A 20,583-nucleotide genomic window follows, 5' to 3' on the forward strand; every position below is an offset into this window, starting at 1 on the left:
AAGCGTCCATCATTGAGGAGTCCACGGGGGGATGTGTTGATGTAGTGTCCATAGGCCTGGGACCGATTTTTTTGCAGGCAAAAGTTCGACTCCAGGTGTCGTTGAGGACGGAGGGAGGTCAAAAGCGTCCATCATTGAGGAGTCCTCGGGGGGATGTGTTGATGTTGTGTCCATAGGCTTTGGGCCGTTCTTTTTGCGAGCAAAAGTTCGACTCCAGGTGTCGTTGAGGACGGAGGGAGGTCAAAAGCGTCCATCACGGAGGAGTCCACGGGAGGGATGTGTTGATGTTGTGTCCATAGGCCTGGGACCGATTTTTTTGCAAGCAAAAGTCAGACTCCAGGTGTCGTTGAGGATGGAGGGAGGTCAAAAGCGTCCATCATTGAGGAGTCCACGGGGGGATGGGTTGATGTAGTGTCCATAGGCTTTGGGCCGTTCTTTTTGCAAGCAAAAGTTCGACTCCAGGTGTCGTTGAGGACGGAGGGAGGTCAAAAGCGTCCATCATTGAGGAGTCCACGGGGGGGATGTGTTGATGTAGTGTCCAGAGGCCTTGGCCCATTCTTTATGCAAGCAAAAGTTCGACTCCAGGTGTCGTTGAGGACGGAGGGAGGTCAAAGGCGTCCATCATTGAGGAGTCCACGGGGGGATGTGTTGATGTAGTGTCCATAGGCCTTGGGCCGTTCTTTATGCAAGCAAAAGTTCGACTCCAGGTGTCGTTGAAGACGGAGGGAGGTCAAAAGCGTCCATCATTGAGGAGTCCACGGGGGGATGTGTTTATGTAGTGTCCATAGGCTTTGGGCCGTTCTTTATGCAAGCAAAAGTTCGACTCCAGGTGTCGTTGAGGACGGAGGGAGGTCAAAATCGTCCATCATTGAGGAGTCCACGGGGGGATGTGTTTATGTAGTGTCCATAGGCTTTGGGCCGTTCTTTATGCAAGCAAAAGTTCGACTCCAGGTGTCGTTGAGGACGGAGGGAGGTCAAAGGCGTCCATCATTGAGGAGTCCACGGGGGGATGTGTTGATGTAGTGTCCATAGGCTTTGGGCCGTTCTTTATACAAGCAAAAGTTCGACTCCAGGTGTCGTTGAGGACGGAGGGAGGTCAAAAGCGTCCATCATTGAGGAGTCCTCAGGGGGATGTGTTGATGTAGTGTCCATAGGCTTTGGACCGTTCTTTTTGCAAGCAAAAGTTCGACTCCAGGTGTCGTTGAGGACGGAGGGAGGTCAAAAGCGTCCATCATTGAGGAGTCCTCAGGGGGATGTGTTGATGTAGTGTCCATAGGCTTTGGGCCGTTCTTTATGCAAGCAAAAGTTCGACTCCAGGTGTCGTTGAGGACGGAGGGAGGTCAAAATCGTCCATCATTGAGCAGTCCTCGGAGGGATGTGTTGATGTAGTGTCCATAGGCCTTGGGCCGTTCTTTATGCAAGCAAAAGTTCGACTCCAGGTGTCGTTGAGGACGGAGGGAGGTCAAAAGCGTCCATCATTGAGGAGTCCTCAGGGGGATGTGTTGATGTAGTGTCCATAGGCTTTGGACCGTTCTTTTTGCAAGAAAAAGTTCGACTCCAGGTGTCGTTGAGGACGGAGGGAGGTCAAAAGCGTCCATCATTGAGGAGTCCACGGGGGGATGTGTTGATGTAGTGTCCATAGGCTTTGGGCCGTTCTTTATGCAAGCAAAAGTTCGACTCCAGGTGTCGTTGAGGACGGAGGGAGGTCAAAAGCGTCCATCATTGAGGAGTCCTCAGGGGGATGTGTTGATGTAGTGTCCATAGGCTTTGGACCGTTCTTTTTGCAAGCAAAGGTTCGACTCCAGGTGTCGTTGAGGACGGAGGGAGGTCAAAAGCGTCCATCATTGAGGAGTCCACGGGGGGATGTGTTGATGTAGTGTCCATAGGCTTTGGGCCGTTCTTTATACAAGCAAAAGTTCGACTCCAGGTGTCGTTGAGGACGGAGGGAGGTCCAAAGCGTCCATCATTGAAGAGTCCACGGGGGGATGTGTTGATGTAGTGTCCATAGGCCTTGGGCCGTTCTTTATGCAAGCAAAATTTCGACTCCAGGTGTCGTTGAGGACGGAGGGAGGTCAAAAGCGTCCATCATTGAGGAGTCCTCAGGGGGATGTGTTGATGTAGTGTCCATAAGCTTTGGACCGTTCTTTTTGCAAGCAAAAGTTCGACTCCAGGTGTGGTTGAGGACGGAGGGAGGTCAAAAGCGTCCATCATTGAGGAGTCCACGGGTGGTTGTGTTGATGTAGTGTCCATAGGCTTTGGACTGATTTTTTGCAAGTAAAAGTCCGACCCCAGGTGTCATTGAGGACGGAGGGAGGTCAAAAGCGTCCATCATTGAGGAGTCCTCGGGGGGGATGTGTTGATGTACTGTCCATAGGCCTGGGACCGATTTTTTTGCGAGCAAAAGTCAGACTCCAGGTGTCGTTGAGGATGGAGGGAGGTCAAAAGCGTCCATCATTGAGGAGTCCACGGGGGGATGTGTTGATGTAGTGTCCATAGGCCTTGGGCCGTTCTTTATGCAAGAAAAATTTCGACTCCAGGTGTCGTTGAGGACGGAGGGAGGTCAAAAGCGTCCATCATTGAGGAGTCCTCGGGGGGGATGTGTTGATGTACTGTCCATAGGCCTGGGACCGATTTTTTTGCAAGCAAAAGTCAGACTCCAGGTGTCGTTGAGGATGGAGGGAGGTCAAAAGCGTCCATCATTGAGGAGTCCACGGGGGGATGTGTTGATGTAGTGTCCATAGGCCTTGGGCCGTTCTTTATGCAAGAAAAATTTCGACTCCAGGTGTCGTTGAGGACGGAGGGAGGTCAAAAGCGTCCATCATTGAGGAGTCCTCGGGGGGGATGTGTTGATGTACTGTCCATAGGCCTGGGACCGATTTTTTTGCAAGCAAAAGTCAGACTCCAGGTGTCGTTGAGGATGGAGGGAGGTCAAAAGCGTCCATCATTGAGGAGTCCACGGGGGGATGTGTTGATGTAGTGTCCATAGGCCTTGGCCCGTTCTTTATGCAAGAAAAATTTCGACTCCAGGTGTCGTTGAGGACGGAGGGAGGTCAAAAGCGTCCATCATTGAGGAGTCCTCAGGGGGATGTATTGATGTAGTGTCCATAGGCTTTGGACCGTTCTTTTTGCAAGCAAAAGTTCGACTCCAGGTGTCGTTGAGGACGGAGGGAGGTCAAAAGCGTCCATCATTGAGGAGTCCACGGGGGGATGTGTTGATGTAGTGTACATAGGCTTTGGGCCGTTCTTTATGCAAGCAAAAGTTCGACTCTAGGTGTCGTTGAGGACGGAGGGAGGTCAAAAGCGTCCATCATTGAGGAGTCCACGGGGGGATGTGTTTATGTAGTGTCCATAGGCTTTGGGCCGTTCTTTATGCAAGCAAAAGTTCGACTCCAGGTGTCGTTGAGGACGGAGGGAGGTCAAAAGCGTCCATCATTGAGGAGTCCACGGGGGGATGTGTTGATGTAGTGTCCATAGGCCTTGGGCCGTTCTTTATGCAAGCAAAAGTTCGACTCCAGGTGTCGTTGAAGACGGAGGGAGGTCAAAAGCGTCCATCATTGAGGAGTCCACGGGGGGATGTGTTTATGTAGTGTCCATAGGCTTTGGGCCGTTCTTTATGCAAGCAAAAGTTCGACTCCAGGTGTCGTTGAGGACGGAGGGAGGTCAAAATCGTCCATCATTGAGGAGTCCACGGGGGGATGTGTTTATGTAGTGTCCATAGGCTTTGGGCCGTTCTTTATGCAAGCAAAAGTTCGACTCCAGGTGTCGTTGAGGACGGAGGGAGGTCAAAGGCGTCCATCATTGAGGAGTCCACGGGGGGATGTGTTGATGTAGTGTCCATAGGCTTTGGGCCGTTCTTTATACAAGCAAAAGTTCGACTCCAGGTGTCGTTGAGGACGGAGGGAGGTCAAAAGCGTCCATCATTGAGGAGTCCTCAGGGGGATGTGTTGATGTAGTGTCCATAGGCTTTGGACCGTTCTTTTTGCAAGCAAAAGTTCGACTCCAGGTGTCGTTGAGGACGGAGGGAGGTCAAAAGCGTCCATCATTGAGGAGTCCACGGGGGGATGTGTTGATGTAGTGTCCATAGGCTTTGGGCCGTTCTTTATGCAAGCAAAAGTTCGACTCCAGGTGTCGTTGAGGACGGAGGGAGGTCAAAAGCGTCCATCATTGAGGAGTCCTCAGGGGGATGTGTTGATGTAGTGTCCATAGGCCTTGGGCCGTTCTTTATGCAAGCAAAAGTTCGACTCCAGGTGTCGTTGAGGACGGAGGGAGGTCAAAAGCGTCCATCATTGAGGAGTCCACGGGGGGATGTGTTTATGTAGTGTCCATAGGCCTTGGGCCGTTCTTTTTGCAAGCAAAAGTTCGACTCCAGGTGTCGTTGAGGACGGAGGGAGGTCAAAAGCGTCCATCATTGAGGAGTCCTCAGGGGGATGTGTTGATGTAGTGTCCTTAGGCTTTGGGCCGTTCTTTACGCAAGCAAAAGTTCGACTCCAGGTGTCGTTGAGGACGGAGGGAGGTCAAAAGCGTCCATCATGGAGGAGTCCACGGGGGGATGTGTTGATGTAGTGTCCATAGGCTTTGGGCCGTTCTTTATGCAAGCAAAAGTTCGACTCCAGGTGTGGTTGAGGACGGAGGGAGGTCAAAAGCGTCCATCATTGAGGAGTCCACGGGTGGTTGTGTTGATGTAGTGTCCATAGGCTTTGGACTGATTTTTTGCAAGTAAAAGTCCGACCCCAGGTGTCATTGAGGACGGAGGGAGGTCAAAAGCGTCCATCATTGAGGAGTCCTCGGGGGGGATGTGTTGATGTAGTGTCCATAGGCCTTGGGCCGTTCTTTATGCAAGCAAAAGTTCGACTCCAGGTGTCGTTGAGGACAAAAATAGGTTTGCGGAACAATATGTGTTCTTTTTAGTCAACTTTTTTTTCTCCTCCCCTCCATGATGCCTCCCGGGCATGAGGCAGACTTTACTGGTGGCAGTGGGTCAAAGAAAAGAGAAGTGAATTTAGACATCCTGGATTTTTTGAACGTGTGAAAGCATCTCCTCCTTTGAAATACCCACTGATGACTGAGCAGTGTAGTGGTCTCATTATTGACCCTTCCTCCTCCCAATAAACATTTTTCCTGTATGTCATAAGTCCTTCCTTCGGTTTTAAGTATCGTGAGTGACTTAAGCGTTGTTTATTTACCAGGGACCTCCATACTTGGAAATAAACATATTTTTCCGTCACCAGGTCTGTGGGTGTGATGGCATATCTATGGTAAGTACATCTCCTCTCTACATACATTACATTATATATATATATATATACATATATATATACATACAGTGGGGCAAAAAGGTATTTAGTCAGCCAGCGATTGTGCAAGTTCTCCCACTTAAAATGATGACAGAGGTCTGTAATTTTCATCATAGGTACACTTCAACTGTGAGAGACAGAATGTGAAAAAAAAATCCAGGAATTCACATAATAGGAATTTTAAAGAATTTATTTGTAAATTATGGTGGAAAATAAGTATTTGGTCAACCATTCAAAGCTCTCACTGATGGAAGGAGGTTTTGGCTCAAAATCTCACGATACATGGCCCCATTCATTCTTTCCTTAACACGGATCAATCGTCCTGTCCCCTTAGCAGAAAAACAGCCCCAAAGCATGATGTTTCCACCCCCATACTTTACAGTAGGTATGGTGTTCTTGGGATGCAACTCAGTATTCTTCTTCCTCCAAACACCACCAGTTGAGTTTATACCAAAATGGATACATGGATGATACAGCAGAGGATACAGCGGAGAGCTGGGACCAAAGTAACAAAGGTGACCATCAGTAAGACACTACCCCGACAGGGAATCAAATCCTGCAGTGCCGGATGTGTCCCCCTCCTGAAGCCAGTGCATGTCCAGGCCCGTCTGAAGTTTGCCAGAGAGCACATGGATGATACAGCAGAGGATTGGGAGAATGTCATGTGGTCAGATGGAACCAAAATAGAACTTTTTGGTATAAACTCAACTGGTGGTGTTTGGAGGACGAAGAATACTGAGTTGCATCCCAAGAACACCATACCTACTGTGAAGCATGGGGGTGGAAACATCATGCTTTGGGGCTGTTTTTCTGCTAAGGCAGCGTTTCTCAAAGTGTGGGGGAATAGAGACATGGAAAGGGAGGGAATTTCACTTAAAAAAAAATGTTTGTTTATTATTATATTCTTGCGGCGGCAATGACCAAGAAGAACGCGGAATTGGAATATAATTAGAACACTTTATATACATATTTATATCATATTTACATATTTATATATTATGTAACTACAAGCTCCATTCACAGACAGAGTCCCATTGCTTTTATGAGCGGTCAAGCGAGTCAAAAGCCGAATTTTTTTATTAATTTTTTATTCGTGGCGGCCGTAATTCTTTCGTGGCGAGCCGCCACAAATAAATGAATGTGTGGGAAACCCTGACTTGAATGTTACTTGATGTTCAATAAATTTGAAAATGTTAAGCTTGGCATTAGCGTTCTGTTGTGGCGATGGGGGCAGGTGGGGCTTGAAAACTCCCCCTTGTCCAAAGTGGGGGATGACAAAAAAAAGTTTGAGAACCACTCTGCTAAGGGGACAGGACGATTGATCCGTGCTAAGGAAAGAATGAATGGGGTCATGTATCGTGAGATCTGGAGCCAAAACCTCCTTCCATCAGTGAGAGCTTTGAATGGTTGACCAAATTCTTATTTTCCACCATAATTTACAAAATAAATTCTTTAAAATTCCTACAATGTGAATTCCTGGATTTTTTTTCACATTCTGTCTCTCACAGTTGAAGTGTACCTATGATGAAAATTACAGACCTCGGTCATCATTTTAAGTGGGAGAACTTGCACAATCGCTGGCTGACTAAATACTTTTTTGCCCCACTGTATATACATGTATACATATATACATACACATATATATATATAAAGTATACATACACACATACATATATATATATATACATACATACGTAATTATATATTTTTATACAATATATATATATATATATTAGGGCTGGGCAACGATTAAAAATTTTAATCGAAGTTAATCGCACTATTTCTCCGATTAATCGCGATTAACTGCATTGTATACACAAAGCCCAATAATGAATTCAAAAGTAGTGTGTAGTGCACCTTTATTGGAATATTCTCCCACATGAACAAAAGCGCCAAAACATTTGTTGTGCAAACACAATTTAAATCAGTCCTTGTTAAACAGTAGCAGTTAAATAGCATATTTGATGAAAATCAACTCCAAAAATGTAAATACAAACATTTAAGCTTATTGCCACTGCCAGGGTATTTAAGTTATCCTGTTTGTTATGGAAAAGAAATATAATCTACATACAAATCTCTGAGCCACAATCATAACATCTGAACAGGCAATTTCTGAGGTAACAGCGGAAACATTTTTTTTTATCAGGGATCTTATGTTTAAAAAACCTATATTATAGGTAGTGGGCTGTTTTAGGGAATTTTTGATCAAATTATCTGTAGTAGCAATATTAATAATGTTGTGTTTATTCTGCGTAGTGCACTTAAAATAATTATGACCATATCTAGGAATTGATATGATGGGAATTTTCCGATTGTTTGCTTGGTGCTTTGATAAACTGAAAGCATCATATACATGGTACTATATTGTGATGTTATGAGCCAGGGAAAAAAAGAACTACCCTACCCAGCATGCAACAGGAGTGAGGAGCATGCGCGGTAGCCCGGTATAGGTTGTGTCGCCATGACGGCATCTTGTATGTTGTGATATGCACGCTCTGAAAGCAAACGTTAAGAACTCAGCCAACACTCCTGGTCTGCATTATTCATAAATAGACAGACAACACATATACTCCGCTGCTTCACAGGCCGCTGGATGTAGCCGGCAAAGTATTCCCATGCTAGCTAGCCGGTCTAGCAAGCACGCCTCATTCAGTCCAAAACGGCCCGATCTATCCACATTCAGAATTGTCTGGCGGTCGTAAGTGATCCCGGAGTGACCACGCTGTAAGCCAGCCATGACATTTGCAGAATTGTCCGGTATTTTTGCCAAATGTTCCATTTTTACCAAGAGCCCCTCGACGCCATCTTGTTAAGAAAAGGCGTTAACAAAATAAAAGCATGTCAACAACATACGCAAATGTGCGATAAAATAATTGTCGGCGTTAATAGATTGATGAGTTAACTCGTAATTAACACATTAATTTGCCCACTCCTAATATATATATATATAAAATGTGGTCTCTACTATTCTTTCTCTCCACAGCCTGTTGTGTCGATGTCCCTTTGTGGGCGAGACCGACCGCGCTACGCTGCTGAGAGTGGGCGAAGGGACTCTAAACTGGGATTCCCCGGATGTTAGATGTCGGAGTCCCGAGGCCCAGAACTTTCTCCGTGCTCTCCTTCAACCAGACCCTGAGTACACCTTTTTTTGCACTCATAACTATTTTTATGACTCGGCTGTTTGACTGAACTGAATAAGAATTTAGAATGAGCTGCAAATGTTCATTCGATTAACTATCCTGCCTTCCTTAAGCACACTTTTACACGAAGGCAGCAAGGTCAACACCTTCCACTCATCAGAACTCTGAACACCAGGTTTATTGACAATTGCAAGGGTGAAAGTGTAGGACACAAACATTGTAAATGTAATAGCATGAATTAAATGAGCTTGATAATTCATATCACAGACCACAGATTATCGAGCATTCCATTCGAATTAAATCTAAGTTGAACTTTGTCATGTTATGTTGTTACGATTACTAATACCAGTGACAGAAGTGCTTTCTACTGTTGAAATTATCTTAAGTAACAGCACAACAAACGTCCACTATATGAAAGCAGATGACAACAAATGAAAGTTAGCCGACATTTTAACCAGAGGTGGGTAGAGTAGCCAGAAATTGTACTCAAGTAAGAGTACTGTTACTTTAGAGATTTATTACTCAAGTAAAAGTAAGGAGTAGTCACCCAAATATTTACTTGAGTAAAAGTAAAAAGTATGTTGTGAAAAAACTACTCAAGTACTGAGTAACTGATGAGTAACCTGATTACGGCAACAAATAATGCACAAAAACATAAAAATAGCAATGAGCAAATTCAGAGCCAGGAATATCTCTTAAGCAACTAAAACAATAATATATATTAAATAATAGCACATTAAAATAAAATTTAAAAAAATGGCACATTGGACCACAATAACTTAACAGCACCATAGCCTCAGTAGGCATTCATTGATTGGATTGATTGATTAAAACTTTTATTAGTAGATTGCACAGTACAGTACTTATTCCCTACAATTGACCACTAAATGGTAACACCCCAATAAGTTTTTCAACTTTTATCAATTACTTAATAAATGACCAAGTCGAGGTGATCTACCTCATATATACATACACACACATATCATATATATATTACATATTTACATATACAGTATATAATTTATATTTATTTATTTTGCCATTTTTGTTGACATGTTAAAGGTGTTTTAATGAATATACATGCATGTTTAACATATAGATTCCTATCTTTCATGAAGACAAGAATATAAGTTGGTGTATTACCTGATTCTGATGACTTGCATTGATTGGAATCAGACGTCCACGTTTTCAAATGGAGGAGAAAAAAAAGTTCCTCCTTCCTGTCTAATACCACATGGAAGTCGTTGGTTTTTGGCATCTTATTTGTCCAGCTTCCATATTTGTTTTTATACACTTTACAAGAAATACATTGGCGGCAAACTCCGTAGTTTGCTAGCTTGTTTGCGCTGGCTTTCGGAGACTCTTATTTTGTTAGCGCAGGCGCGATGGAGCGGCGCTTTTATTGTGAAGACAGGAACTGTGCGATCAGTCTTTAGGCTTTAACGGGAAGTACGGTCGAAATAAAAAGTGTCTTTTTTCCTTTACACTTTTGATTGAAACTTTTATTAGTAGATTGCACAGTACAGTACATATTCCGTACAATTGACCACTAAATGGTAACACCCCAATACGTTTTTCAACTTTTTTAAGTCGGGTTCTATGTGTGATGGTCATATGACCGCCTGGTAGAGATGCGCGGTTTGTGGTCTCATCCGCGCGGGTCGGGCGGTTGGCATGATGAAAAAATAGATTTTAATTAGATTCGGGCGGGTGGCGGTTGAACCTTCCGGAAATATTTGATATACATGGTCCTGAGATCGGTATCCTTTGCCATTCAAGAACCATTCAAGACCCGTGTCATAAAGCGAAGAAGACAACAAGAGACGCTATAATTCTCCTGAATGACTGCCGGTAGTCACCCAGATAATAAGTATTAGGTCGTGCTATGAAGCCATTGTCTTTGTCGCCTACTACAACATGTACGATCTGCTTGTCAGTCCAGCATCATGTTGTGTGTGGCTTCCACGTCAACACGCACACGACTGCAAGGCATGCTGGGTGACACAGAGTACACTAATGGTTGTGATATAAACAATTTTAACACTCTTAGTAATATGCGCCACGCTGTGAAGCCACACCAATTAAGAACGACAAACACATTTCGGGAGAACACAACATAAACGCGACACAACAAATACCCATAGTCCTTTGTATTCATGACACATCCTGACTATTTTATACACCCCGCTAGCAGCAAATATAAGTGCGTCGGTAAGGTGGGCGGGATTGGGGGCGCGGGGGGTGTAACAAATATTCAAGAAGTATCACGGATACAAAGGATCCTGGGTATTTGGCGTGTTGCGTTTATGTTGTGTTACTGTGAGTCTGTTTGTCAATCTTGTTGGGTGTGGCTTCACAGCGTGGCGCATATTAGTAAGTGTTAAAGTTGTTAATATCACAACCATCAGTGTACTCTGTATCACCCAGTATGCCTTTCAATCTTGAACGTGTAATTGCGAAAGCTGCACACAACATGTTACCGGACCAACAATCGGTTCGTAAATGTTGATGAAGGTGTCTAAGGCAACGGCTTCACAGCACGCCCATATTCTTGTAATCAGGATGAACGCTATTGGATAGTCGCGGGAATTGTCATCATTACTCTGTGAAACAGGTTTAAATAGCTCTGTGAGTGGTAAAGGCGGACAACCTCTGATGTATTTCAGCGGGCGGTTGGCGGGCGGGTACGGTCCTGTTAAAATGTTGGTTCGGGTGGACGGCGGGTGGATGACGACTTTGGTGATGCGGGTGCGGATGATACAGTTGCCTATCCACGCATCTCTAATATATATATATATATATATAAATATATATATATATATATATGTGTATGTATATATATATATCAGGGGTGTCAAACTCAAATACAGAGTGGGCCAAAATTTAAAACTGAACGAAGCCGAGGGGGCGAGGTTGAACAAATTAACCTTTTAAGAGGGACCCAAACAAGTTTTGCATTGAATATTGACCAAGCAAGGCTTATATAACTTTATAGTGACATGCAAAATTGAGTTTTAAATAATAAAAATTTGAAAATATCAACGGCATATCAAATAAAATAAAAATACAAATTGAATGCCTCGGGGTTTGGTGGCAGCGGGGGTGTATATTGTAGCGTACCGGAAGAGTTAGTGATGCAAGGGATTCTGGGTATTTGTTCGGTTGTGTTTGTATTGTGTTACGGTGCGGATGTTCTGCCGAAATGTGTTTGTCATTCTTGTTTGCTGTGGGTTCACAGTGTGGCGTGTATTTGTAACAGTGTTAAAGGTGTTTATACGGCCACCCTCAGTGTGACCTGTATGGCTGTTGAGCAAGTATGCCTTTCACTTCACAGGTGTGATTGAAGCTCATGGAGAGAATGCCAAGAGTGTACAAAGCAGTAATCAGAACAAAGGGTGGTTATTTTGAATAAAGTCGAATATCAGAGTAGTTTTACTCTTGATTTTAATCACATTCAATAATTATATCTAATCTAATTACAGTTTACCACCTTGTCAAATGAGTTAACTTGCTCAGTGGCCTGTCTGCCCTGAGATGGGTAGGTCGTGAGTTCTAAACCCCCGGCCGAGTCATACCAAAGACTATAGAAATGGGACCCAGTACCTCCCTGCTTGGCACTCAGCATCAAGGGCTGGAATTGGGGGTTAAATCACCAAAAATGATTCCCGAGCGTGGCTACCGCTGCTGCTCACTGCTCCCCTCACCTATCAGGGGGTGAACATAGGGATGGGTCAAGGTAATTTCGCCACACCTAGTGTGTGTGTGACTATCATTGGTACTTTAACTTTAAAAACATGTGTTAATCACAAAGAAAATTATCCAGGCTTACAAAATAATATAAAATAATAAATAAATATAAATAACAATAAATAAATACAAAAATAGATACTAATCAAATATACTGCAAAATAAGGGACTTATTAAAACTGATGAAAAAAATATGTATGTACAATAACGAAATAAAATAAATGAATTCTAACTAAATCAAAAATGAATATTAATGTATATTTTTCTTAAATAAACTGTCAGTAAAATTAAAGTGCGAATAAAAATACAGCTATAATCACTTTTATTCATAATTTTTGCGCTTTCGAAACTTCTCTGTGACTTTAGCTCCGGACTTCTTCTCTTTGTTTCATATTGTCATTACTGCCACAAGTGGTGGAAAAGTGTATTACAACTGAGCACCGCTGCGGCGCATACAGATATTTTTGGGCGGGTTATAAAACACTGCTCTAGAAAAAGACTAAAACCAATCAAAGTGTAATTAAACTTATGTAAAAAAAACATGTTTAAAATGAAAAATAATCAAAAACTAAATGTGCATCAGATGTATAGAAAATAAACAGAATCATGGCAAAATATTTTTGTCTGCATTATTTAGGAAGAGACCTTCGGCCTTTGAGTGTCTGAGCCACGATTGGTTCCAGGTGAGACTAATAAAAAAAAAAAACACTCAACAAATTGTCTTTATCGTACAGTTTTCCATTGAAACTAAACAAAATGTACTGTTGGACCAGGATGAAAATGCAGCGGAAGACACGGATGAAATTAACACCAAGAATTTGAAAGTTTTCCTCTCGAAAAGAAAATGGCAGGTAAGTTATTCTTCAAGTCTTCCAAAATATGTAATTATTAGGGATGAGTGCTAATTCCCGGTACCGAGGAGTCGATACTCAAGGGGACCAATTTTCGCTACTTTTGTGTGTATTTGTGTGACAATAAATATTCAATTTTAAACATTAAATTAAAAATAAAATAAAACATGTGAGCTGACAATATTTGTCCAGTTGTTATATCATGTTTCCTCACACCAGTTGTTATATCATGTTTCCTCACACTTCTCAGTCTTATTATTTTCAGTTTGTCCTAGGTGTGTTGCCGTAGTCAGGAAGTAGTCTTCACCATTACGTTGAATGTGCCAGTCTTGTCTTTTGTTGAGCCCTACAAAGTGTTTGTACTCTAAGTAATGTACTAATCACACACCTGCTGTTTGATTGTAACATGCATCTTAGTTGTAGTTTTAAACAAAAAAAGTTGGTGTCCAAATCGCCATGTAAAGTCGCTAATGCTAATCGGTAGCATGTAAATGGTATATGCGATATAAATTAGCATCGAGCTAGTTTATTTTGAAAAGTGGAGAATATTTTCGAGCACTTTCTATAGTTCTGCTTGCTTTGTTGGCATGGAAAATAGCATGCTACAGCGTTTCCTATTACACCGTTTTGTGTTACAGCGTTCCCTAGCGCAACGTTTTGTGTCGCGACATTTCACGTTATATTTGGTGTCATGTCATTTCGTGTTCCGACTTTTCCTGGTGACGGCGTTTTGTGTTGAATTCTGTTCTTTTCTGGTTTCAACATTTCTTGTTACAGTGTTTCATGCTACGGTGTTTAGCACTACAGCATTTCTTATTACGACATTTTGTGTCACAGCATTTCGTGTTTTCAAATTTTGTGTAGCGGCATTTCGTGTTACGCCATTTCCTGTTGTACTGGTCAGACACCAGCTGTTTGATTTTAACGTGCATCTAAGTTTTAGTTTTCAACAACACACTTGGAGGTGTTAAAATTGCCATGTAATATCGGTGATGTTAATCATTAAGATGGCATATACAATGCAAATTAGCATCTTGGTTGTAGTTTTCAATTAAAAAGTTGGAGGTGTGGCAATCGCCACGTAAAATTGCTAATGCTAATTGGTTGCATGTAAATGTTATATCCAATGTAAATTAGCATCGAGCTAGTGCATTTTGAAAACTGGAGCCTATTTTTGAGCACTTTCTATAAAGGTCTGCTTGCCTTGTTGCCATAAAAAATAGCAACAATATTTAAACGTAGCTCACTACAAATGAGCAATTTACCTCATTCAGGAAAGTCATGTTCCTAATCATTTTCAAAAAAATCTCTCTTTTCCAAAAATTCTCAAATTTCCAGGAAGTTCCCATTGAAATGAATGGGACATTTTTCCGAGTTGCACAATTCCCACATTTTTAAACCTATTCTAACCATTCCAACATTAACACATTCCTCTTATCCTGGATATTTAAGCTAACACTTTCCCAAGTTCCAAACCAAATTTCGGCTTTCCTGGAAATTCTGACTCTTTCACATTCAAATCGTTCCAACATTCAAACCATTTCAGCGTTTAAACAATTTCAACATTCAAACCATTTCTACATTCACCCTACATTCCATTAGCATTTCAGTTCAGCGTCAGCTTTTCAACAATCAAACCATTCTGTTATGTTTACGGGAAGGAGTTGACGGCACAGACCACAATGGGGCAGTAAAGCTCCATGTATTTATTACACGCACACATACATACAAACATACATACATACATATATATCCATCCATCCATCCATACATTTTCTACCGCTTATTCCCTTTTGGGGTCGCGGGGGGCGCTGGCGCCTATCTCAGCTACAATCGGGCGGAAGGCGGCGTACACCCTGGACAAGTCGCCACCTCATCGCAGATATATATATATATATATATAATCAAATAAGTATATACTAAATCAAATACAGGATGGTGTGTGACCAAAATCCAAGATTGTGTATGGTGTGAGACTATGTGTAGGAATTAATGAGTGTGTTAAAGTGCTAGAGCCATGCCGTACGTGATGTTACCTGTCACAAAGAAATCTAAATATGCTTCCATTTGATAGTACGTGAATTGGTACCCGGTAATATCAATGGATATCAGTCTGTGCCTATGAAAGTAAGGAATTTGGTACCCATCCCTATTTATGGTACATTGTGCTATTTAAGAACCAGAGGAGTTGTTTTAGCTATGTTTTTCCACTTCCAGCGTTCTTTGACTTGCATTGGTTCCGTGCTCACATTGAGACCAATCCCAGAACTCCTGGACGCTCCTCTCAGGGACACAGCAGTGACTGTCCCCCGTGAACCGCAGCAGAACAGCAGCAGCTCTGTTAGCAGCGGCTCATCGTCCGAATATGATGAGGCCGACTCTTGGGACTTCTTCCAGCACTGCAGCCCAACTGAGGAGGAGGAAGAAGAAACGGAGGACGACTACGATCCTTTGATGGAGAGAGCGCAGATCCCGGAACATTTTGCTATACTTCGCCGAGGTCTTGAGGAGGAGGAAGAAGTGACCTTTGGGGAGGAAGAGGATGAGGAGTTGGGTGGAAGTAGGAGCGTGTTAGAGCGGAGTATGAGCAGGCAGTCTGCTGCATCCTCAGATGTGTCGTACCTCCAAACTCCTCAGAATGAACGAAGGTTCAGCAGGGGCAGCAGTCCATCCCTCAACCTTTCCGATGGAGACGAGGGTTCCGGGAGCGATGCGGGTCGAATCCCTCGTGGCAGCGTCATCCGAAGCACTTTCCACAGCACATCCCATCAACTGTCACCCATGTCTGCCAGACACATGACGCTACGAGACAAGTTCCAGGCCAAAAAGCAGGAGAGAGGCCGCAAGCCACTCCGGAGAAGCCTTTCAGGGCGCCTCACAGAACCTCTCATAGAATATGTGGAAGATGACACTGAGACCAACCGCAGTCAGAGACGGGGATCCGTCCAACCCACTATACACAAGTCCACTTCCTTTGACAGCTGCGTTGTCCTCCCCGAAACAAATGTGCCACCTCATAGGAGGAGCAGGTCTCTTGATGAGTACTCTCGACGGTCCCCCAGTTCACCCAAGCGCTCAAAGCCAGGAGACGAAGAAGGTACGCAAAGTCTAAAGGAGGATTTCACGGATGATGAAGTGGCAACGAAGAAGTTGTTGGTTCTTCCAAGCCCTAGGCGACTCACAAGAAGAAAAGGTTCCATTGCGCCGATGCAGGGTACCCACACAGCAGGGGGTGTGTCTGGTCCCTTGACCCTTCTTGTTGGTGACAGACTAGGCAGAAGGTTGGATCCGGAGCAATCAGAGGGAGAGGCCTTTGCTGGCTCCCAGGGTTCCTTGGCCGAGTCGTCCGCTTTGGAGCATGGTGGCTCTGAGTCCTCCAGCAGACTTGGTTCTTATGAGGAGCTCAGAGGCAGATATAGATCAGAAGAAAGTGAAGGGTATGATGATCCAGGAGAACCACTGACTTCACCATCCCCTCGATTATTTCAAGAACTCAAACCCAGATTCCCCTGTCCTCAAGTCCCACCCCGCAACCGCACACGCTCCAACCCCAACATATGTCTCACGCAGACATCGCTAACACCTAGTCCGAGTCCCAGCCTCTCCTCTCTCCAAGCTCCCAAAAGGCCTCCAAGATCTAAGGATAAGAAACAAGGCCTCCAGAGACATGCTTCTGCACCAGCCCTTGAAGTCCAAACCCTACCAGGAAAATCTCCCAAACTGGGATTGCTCAGGCTCTTCCGCAGGCAGTCCTGGACCAGCCATTCCAGCTCCGAGCTGGACACCGCGCAGTTAGGACCCACTCTAGGAGAGATAATGAAGCCAGACACGCCGACCATGTCGCTCAGAAAGAAAATGAGAGCCTCAGCCTCAAGTCTTACCAAGCTGTTTTCAAGGTCCTCCAGCAAGGAGGATCTGAGTAAAGGTAAGGAAAGGTAATATTTACCTATTTAACTTCCAACAATAACATAGAATCATCCAGCTTGTTGGTGTTGTGTTACCACAGGGCCAATAGTTAAGAGCGCCATCTCGCCTGAAATTGAGCATGGTCTTCCGAGTCCAAAAAAGAGGACCTCCAAGCGCTTGTCTTCTTTTAAAATACCAGCATTCAAAAAAGCCAAAGGTACCAAACTAATCTAAATGAAAGTACTAATTATCCAATGTTGAAAAAAACTATTGCTTGATCTCTTCTAGATCTTCTAGTCCGTCCCAACAAGGCTGAGGTGATGCAGCTAGATGGAGGTGGAGTATTGCTGGTGTGGAAGCCTGTCCAGTCCAGCGACCCTGTGACCTACTGCGTCCAGTACTGCACAGAAGGTGGGCTCACGAAGACAATCCCATCGGGATGTAACGGTTTTTCGGATACAAGAAGTGTACATTTGGCTAAGCAGTTCTGCATTTTTTTTTTTGCTTTCCTGAAACAAACCTGGGACCTTAAAGGGGAACATTATCACAATTTCAAAAGGGTTAAAAACAATAAAAATCAGTCCCCAGTGGCTTGTTGTATTTTTTTTCAAAATTTTACCGGTCTCGGAATATCCCTAAATAAAGCCTTAAAGTGCCTTATTTTTGCTCTCTGCGAAGACACTGGCCGTTTCCCTGTGACGTCACACAAACAATGGGAATACCACAGCAAGATATAGTGACATTAGCTTGGATTCAAACTCGGATTTCAGCCATTCAACAGATTACGCATGTATTGAAACAGATGGTTGGAGTATGAAAATATTGAAGAAGAAACTGAAGCTATTGATCGAATAGCTATTGACGCTATTAATAGCCATAGCATGGCCGAATAGCTGCGTTAGCATCGCCAGTAAAATGTGCGGACCAAACGATCAGGACTTTCGCATCTTTTGACACTGGAGCAACTTAAATTGCGTCGATTGGTAAATGTTTGTTTCGCATTAAATGTGGGTGGGAGGAAACGTAATATAGTTGCAAATGCATCTGCAGGTTATCCATACATCTCTGTACCATGTCTGCTTTAGCACCGCCGGTAAATAGTATGTTAGCATAGCATGTTAGCATCGATTAGCTGGCAGTCAACATCAACAAAACTCACCTTTGTGATTTCGTTGACTTAATCGTTGCAAATGCATCTGCAGGTTATCCATACATCTCTGTGCCATGTCTGCCTTAGCATCGCCGGTAAAATGTGGAGACACTGGCACATTCAATGGGGGTCTGGCGGCAGACACTTTGGCATCTTGGGGCCAGTGGTGCAACTTGAATCCCTCCCTGTTGGTGTTGTTACACCCTCCGACAACACACCGACGAGGCATGATGTCTCCAAGGTTCCAAAAAATAGTCAAAAAAAGCGTTTAATTCGCCAAAATTCACCCATTTAGAGTTCGGAAATCGGTTAAAAAAATAGATGGTCTTTTTTCCGCACCATCAAGGTATATATTGACGCTTACATAGGTCTGCTGATAATGTTCCCCTTTAATTATGGCGCGCCGTTACACCCCGACAATCACCAGACACTTTGGCATCTTCGGGCCAGTGGTGCAACTTGAATCCCTCCCTGTTAGTGTTGTTACACCCTCCGACAACACACCGTCGAGGCATGATGTCTCCAGGGTTCCCAAAAATAGTCGAAAAAACGGAGAATAACAGAGCTGAGACCCGGTGTTTGTAATGTGTTGAACATGAAAATGGCGGGTGTGTTACCTCGGCGACGTCACGTTCTGACGTCATCGCCTCCGGCGCGATTAACAGAAAGGCGTTTAATTCGCCAAAATTCACCCATTTAGAGTTCGGAAATCGGTTAAAAAAATAGATGGTCTTTTTTCTGCACCATCAAGGTATATATTGACGCTTACATAGGTCTGCTGATAATGTTCCCCTTTAATTATGGCGCGCCGTTACACCCCGACAATCACCAGACACTTTGGCATCTTGGGGCCAGTGGTGCAACTTGAATCCCTCCCTGTTAGTGTTGTTACACCCTCCGGCAACACACCCACGAGGCATAATGTCTCCAAGGTTCCAAAAAAGCTTCCCCTTTAATTATGGCGCGCCGTTACACCCCGACAATCACCACACCCTCTTTACCTTTGATCTGAAGTGTTGCGTTCCTCTTTAGGCGGAGACTGGACGGTCCTGTCTGAGGATGTGACGGACAGCAGCTACGTGGCAAAGGACCTACCCAAGGGACCTTCTTACGTCTTCAGGGTGGGCTGCATCACCGAGACCGGGGCGGGACCGTTCAGTGAAGCTTCAGCTCCCGTTGTCATGGCAACCCACCCCGAAGGTGAGGTCAACCTTGACTTAGGAAGCCATCGTCAAGCCAGGCTATTTACTAACGTGACGCTTCGATTGGCCTCGTCCAGACGCTCGCATTCCCCTCATCCAGACCGAGCGCCTGGCGTCGAAGATCACCGGGTCAGATAGGAGTTACAACTTCCTCTCTGAGATCAACAGGTGAGATTACCACGAAGCAGAACCTCTTCAAGCTGCCACAAAACATTCTGCATCATCACCTCAGGGGTCGGTTCAGCGTGGTAACCTTATGTCGGGATGCCGAGACCAGCCAAGTGTTTGCCGCCAAGATCACTCCGTACCGGGCGGAGCAGAGACCGCTGGTGCTGAGGGAGTACCAGCTGCTGAGGAGGCTTCACCACACACACCTGGTGCAGCTGCACACTGCCTACATCACCCCTGGGTACCTGGTTCTGGTGGAGGAGTTGTGTCCTGGCAAGGAGCTGCTCTACAGTTTGGCCGCCAGGTAAAATGCAGCTTAATGCTCGGAATCTTCTTCTTCTTCTTCTTTTGTTTTTATGGCGGTTGGCAATCAACCTTCTGGTGTGCATTACCGCCACCTACTGTAATGGAGTGTAGACCGAGGTGGATCCCTACTCTATATTCTTTTATTTAACCCAGTGTTATTTAAGTATTTGTATATTGCTTTATATCCTATGTTTTCTGAATGCAATCCCAATATACCTCCCACTTCTAACCTAATATTTTCTTTTGCTAACTTATTTTCCAGTATTTTTCTTTCTCTATTGTATTTCCTACATTGTATTAGGACATGGTCAACATTTTCTATCTGGTGGCAATGCTCGGAATCTTGACAGTGGAACCCGTTTTAAAGTCCACATCCTTTTGATTTGCGTATCCTTCTTTTGGACGGCTCGCAATCTAATCCTCTGAGTTGCTGTTTGTAGAAACCAGGAGAATACACCCAGAGGTGGGTAGTAACGCGCTACATTTACTCCGTTACATCTACTTGAGTAACTGTTGGGATAAATTGTACTTCTACGAGTAGTTTTTATGCAACATACTTTTACTTGAGTATATTTATAGAGAAGAAACGCTACTTTTACGCCGCTCCATTGATCTGCAATCAGGTCGCTACTTTTTTTTTTAATCGATCTGTTCGTTTTGATATTGTCAGACGGGCATTCAAAGTAGGATCTACGCATGCCTGCGTTTCACCAATCAAATGCAGTCACTGGTGACGTTGGACCAATCAAACAGAGCCAGGTGGTCACCTGACCGTCACAAGTAGAACCCGACATGTTGAAAAACTTATTGGGGTGTTAC

General features: G+C 44.0%; 1 protein-coding gene across 6 annotated transcripts in view; it reads left to right on the forward strand.

Annotated features, from left to right (window-relative positions):
* Nucleotides 1-20,583, forward strand: part of obscna (obscurin, cytoskeletal calmodulin and titin-interacting RhoGEF a) — a 171,852-nt gene that overhangs the window by 128,645 nt on the left and 22,624 nt on the right. For all 6 annotated transcript variants that reach the window (XM_061883080.1, XM_061883082.1, XM_061883081.1 and 3 more), the window contains 10 exons: nt 5,229-5,255; nt 8,278-8,430; nt 12,819-12,864; nt 12,955-13,032; nt 15,250-16,957; nt 17,039-17,155; nt 17,227-17,349; nt 19,121-19,288; nt 19,368-19,458; nt 19,523-19,762. In XM_061883080.1, the coding sequence (XP_061739064.1) occupies nt 5,229-5,255; nt 8,278-8,430; nt 12,819-12,864; nt 12,955-13,032; nt 15,250-16,957; nt 17,039-17,155; nt 17,227-17,349; nt 19,121-19,288; nt 19,368-19,458; nt 19,523-19,762 (2,751 nt within the window). The remainder of the gene's footprint in view (nt 1-5,228; nt 5,256-8,277; nt 8,431-12,818; nt 12,865-12,954; nt 13,033-15,249; nt 16,958-17,038; nt 17,156-17,226; nt 17,350-19,120; nt 19,289-19,367; nt 19,459-19,522; nt 19,763-20,583) is intronic.

The sequence above is a fragment of the Nerophis ophidion genome, linkage group LG22, assembly GCF_033978795.1.
Source record: "Nerophis ophidion isolate RoL-2023_Sa linkage group LG22, RoL_Noph_v1.0, whole genome shotgun sequence".
In the NCBI taxonomy this organism is placed as follows: Eukaryota; Metazoa; Chordata; class Actinopteri; order Syngnathiformes; family Syngnathidae; genus Nerophis; species Nerophis ophidion.